Source organism: Sturnira hondurensis, unplaced genomic scaffold (assembly GCF_014824575.4).
Source record: "Sturnira hondurensis isolate 20B ecotype Veracruz unplaced genomic scaffold, ASM1482457v3 Scaffold0004525, whole genome shotgun sequence".
Taxonomy (NCBI): domain Eukaryota; kingdom Metazoa; phylum Chordata; class Mammalia; order Chiroptera; family Phyllostomidae; genus Sturnira; species Sturnira hondurensis.
The window spans coordinates 338,942-342,232 of record NW_028077156.1 but is presented as its reverse complement, the minus strand read 5'-3'; the positions used below and the strand labels follow the sequence as shown (position 1 = coordinate 342,232).

General features: G+C 57.2%; 1 protein-coding gene across 1 annotated transcript; it reads right to left on the bottom strand.

Moving 5' to 3' along the window:
- Positions 1-295: 295 nt before the first annotated feature.
- POU4F3 (POU class 4 homeobox 3) lies at positions 296-2,141 on the bottom strand. The gene is made up of 2 exons (XM_037045926.1): positions 1,801-2,141; positions 296-1,486 (listed from the first exon to the last, which is right to left on the bottom strand). The coding sequence occupies exons 1-2, from the start codon at positions 1,918-1,920 to the stop codon at positions 590-592; spliced, it is 1,017 nt and encodes a 338-aa protein (XP_036901821.1). The 5' UTR covers positions 1,921-2,141; the 3' UTR covers positions 296-589.
- Between the last annotated feature and the right edge of the window lie 1,150 nt (positions 2,142-3,291).

Here is a 3,291-nt window from a genome sequence, read left to right as displayed (position 1 = left end):
GAACTCCCCGCACACTTTTCCTGAACTTAATCCATGCTACCTTAGAGAATTTACAGCAAACCAAAGAATGAGATGGATAAAATTTAGGCGGGGAAGGAAGTATAAGGCTATCCTTTGGAAGCATACATGATTTTATACACTCTAAATACATCTCCAGTACATGTTTGTTCCCCAGTTAGACTTTGCATTATTATCACTTTCTTCCCATCCTTTCATCCCCTGCCTAAACGTGCTTAGCAAAGTGGCCCCTTCACCGCAGTCCCGTGCTCGGGCCAATTCACTATCCCCTTTGGGGGGGCTCCTGCTCCAAGGTCGCGCAGTCCGCGCGCGCCAGGGAGTTTTTCAGCACCACGGACAGCACAAGTCCCTCCTGCCTACCCTTCACAACTTTTACTTAGCGCCAAAGCTTTCCTAGTGAGAATAGAATGGAAAAAAGAGAAACAGAGACAACCAGGTGGGATAAAGGGGAGAGCCTGGGGTTTCGGGGAAGAGAGCCTGACCTGCCAGAAAACGTCTTGCAGTCCCCCATAACCGTCCCCCCCGGGACGTACACTCAGCTTTCCCGGCTGGACACTGTGCCCCGTCGCAGTCAGTGGACAGCCGAGTACTTCATTCGTTTCTGTTTCTGTCTCTGGTTGCAGAACCAGACTCTCACCACGTTCTTTTTAAGGTCCAGTTTCTCCGCGATGGCCGCGATCTTCTCGGATGAGGGCCGCGGCTGAATAGCGAAGTAGGCCTCGAGTGAGCGCTTCTCTGGCGCTGCGATGGATGTGCGTTTGCGCTTTCGCTCACTACCATTGAAGAGCTCCGGTTTACTGTTTTTCTCTCGGTAGGCAGCCTCAGCTTCCTCCAGCCAGGCCTGAAGCACTGGCTTGAGCGCGATCATGTTGTTGTGAGAAAGAGTGAGAGACTCGAACCTGCAGATGGTGCTCTGGCTGAGGGAGCCTACACCCGGGATCTTGAGGTTGGCCAGAGCCGCGCCCACGTCCGCCTGGGTCACCCCCAGCTTGATGCGCCGCTGCTTGAAGCGCTCCGCGAAGGCCTCCAGCTCTCGTGGGTCCGACTCCACATCGCTGAGGCATGCGGGCATAGCGCTGTGAGGCGCCACTGCGTGTGGGTGACTCATGCCCATGGCCTGGTGCAGGTGGCCCATGGCGCCCAGGTGATGCGGATGGATCTGCGCTGGCATCACTGAGTGCTCAGGTGCGCCCAAACCGCTGACACTCAGCGTGGGCGAGATATGCTCTAGCAGGTCGCCCTCGAGGCCCTGGTGCACCGCGTGGTGCGGGTGCGAGGTGAGCGCAGCCGGGTGTGAGATGGGCACCGTGGACGAAGTGGACGTGCAGGGCACGCTACTCATGGTATGGTAAGTGGCGTCGGGCTTGAACGGATGGTTCTTGCCGTGGGAGACGATGTCCACCGCCGCCAAAGCTTCGGCGCGTGCCAGCAGGCTCTCATCAAAGCTTCCAAATATATTACCCTGCAGCTGCAAGCGAGAAGGCACACAGTACGGTCAGTGGGGAATACTGTCAACTCAGGATTAAAACACATTTTCAAGCAACCGAGATGTCTCTCCTCAAAGCCCAGGTCATAAAAATTAATACGGAAACAGAGGTTCTGCTGGAACAGACGTGTGGATCAGAGACATGAATGAGAGAGGGAGGGCACCGGGATAGAGCGCGGGGGAGACAGGCGAGGGGTTCAGACAGCACCGATTGTTCTGGGAGACATGAAAAAAACATGAAGCAAGTGCCTGTCAAAAAATGTGCCTTAGAGCGGTAATTATGCTCCAGTACATACCTGCGGGGCTGGGAGACAGACCCGGCGCATGGCTTCGGAGCCGGAGTGCAGGCTAGAGAATTTGGGTTCTTGAAGCACCGGGTGCATGCCGAAAGGCTGCTTGGTGTTCATGGCCATCATCTTCGCGGGTCTGGCAGGGAGGCAGCGAGGGACATGGATCAGGCTCGTCTCGCTCGCTCGCCGCGCTCCAAGTGAGAGCCGCTCAGCGCCCGCGCTCCCCTCGCCCTCTCGCTCTCTGCCTTTCCTCTCCCCCACCTGCTTCTTCACTCATCTTACAAGCAGCCTGCCAGGAAGGGCCCGGGAGCGCGCAGGCGTGCTCGCGCGCTTGGGATTCGCAGGTGCCGCAGGAACGGCAAAGCCAGGCAGCCCTTCTCCGCTCGCCTCCTGGCCCGCCAAGGCCACCCCCGGCAACGCATTTATACCCTGGCCAGGCCGGGCCTCTCTCTGTCTGCCCCGCCCCGCCCGGCTCCAGCTCCGCCGACCTTCCGGATTCTTTCTTCCTCTTCGTGGACTTTCCCCGCAAAGTCCCAAACCTCTCCCACCTGTCCCAGCTCGCACTGCCCAGATCGAAGAGCAGCTCCGGCCTGAGCGGAGCCCACAGGTTGACCTTACTCCAGCTCCTTATCACACACGCGCGCGCGCGCACACACACACACACACACACACTCCTTGTCCGACCGGCTGCAGCCAAATTGCCCATTTCCAGGGCCCTCCTGGCCTCACGCCCGAGCCGTCCACTAGAGTCCGGCCTCACGGCGCAGCTAAGAGGCGCCTCCAATCACCCAGACGGGCTCCGGGAAGGGCGAGGGGCTTCCATAATGAGCCTCAGGTGACCCCCACCCCGCAATTGTCCGGCGTGGTGGAGGCGGGGGACGTAACTGCCTGCCCAGTCCAGGAGGCCTGTCGCTTCCTTTTCAAGCTTACCTTTTCCAGCTTTTGCTTAAGACGACTTGGCCCCCTTCCCCCTCCCCAATCCGCCAGCCTAGAAAGCTTACTAAGTACTTTTTAGAATAGTGAGCTCAGGGCTAGACCTTGAAAGTAAGTCAGTGCACTTCTGTTGGGCCGCCTGAGCTCACAAATCCCACTCCTCATAACAATAGCTGCCAAGTTTGAGGTCCTAATATGTGCTAGTCAACTTAGAGAGTTAGCTCGTGATGTCCTCACACCCTTTGGAGGACGTACTGTTATCCCGTTTTACAAAACAGGAAAACGAGGGCCGGAGAGGTTAAGCGACTGGCTAAGATAACGTCGCTCGTTGGAAACAGCCATTCACTCGCTCGTTTCGTTATCCATTCCACAAATGGTGGCCAACTGAGTGCCAGACACCAATGTAGGGTTCTCCAGGCTCTTAACCACTTAGTTACTTTGTCTTCCTACATGAAATTTTGGGACCGAATTGCTCCGGAGTTAGTACTGCTCCGCCCCTGCCTCCCCTCTGCTCTCATCCCCTCTTCTTTCCTCCTCTCCTCTCCTTTCCCTGCGCTAGTAAAC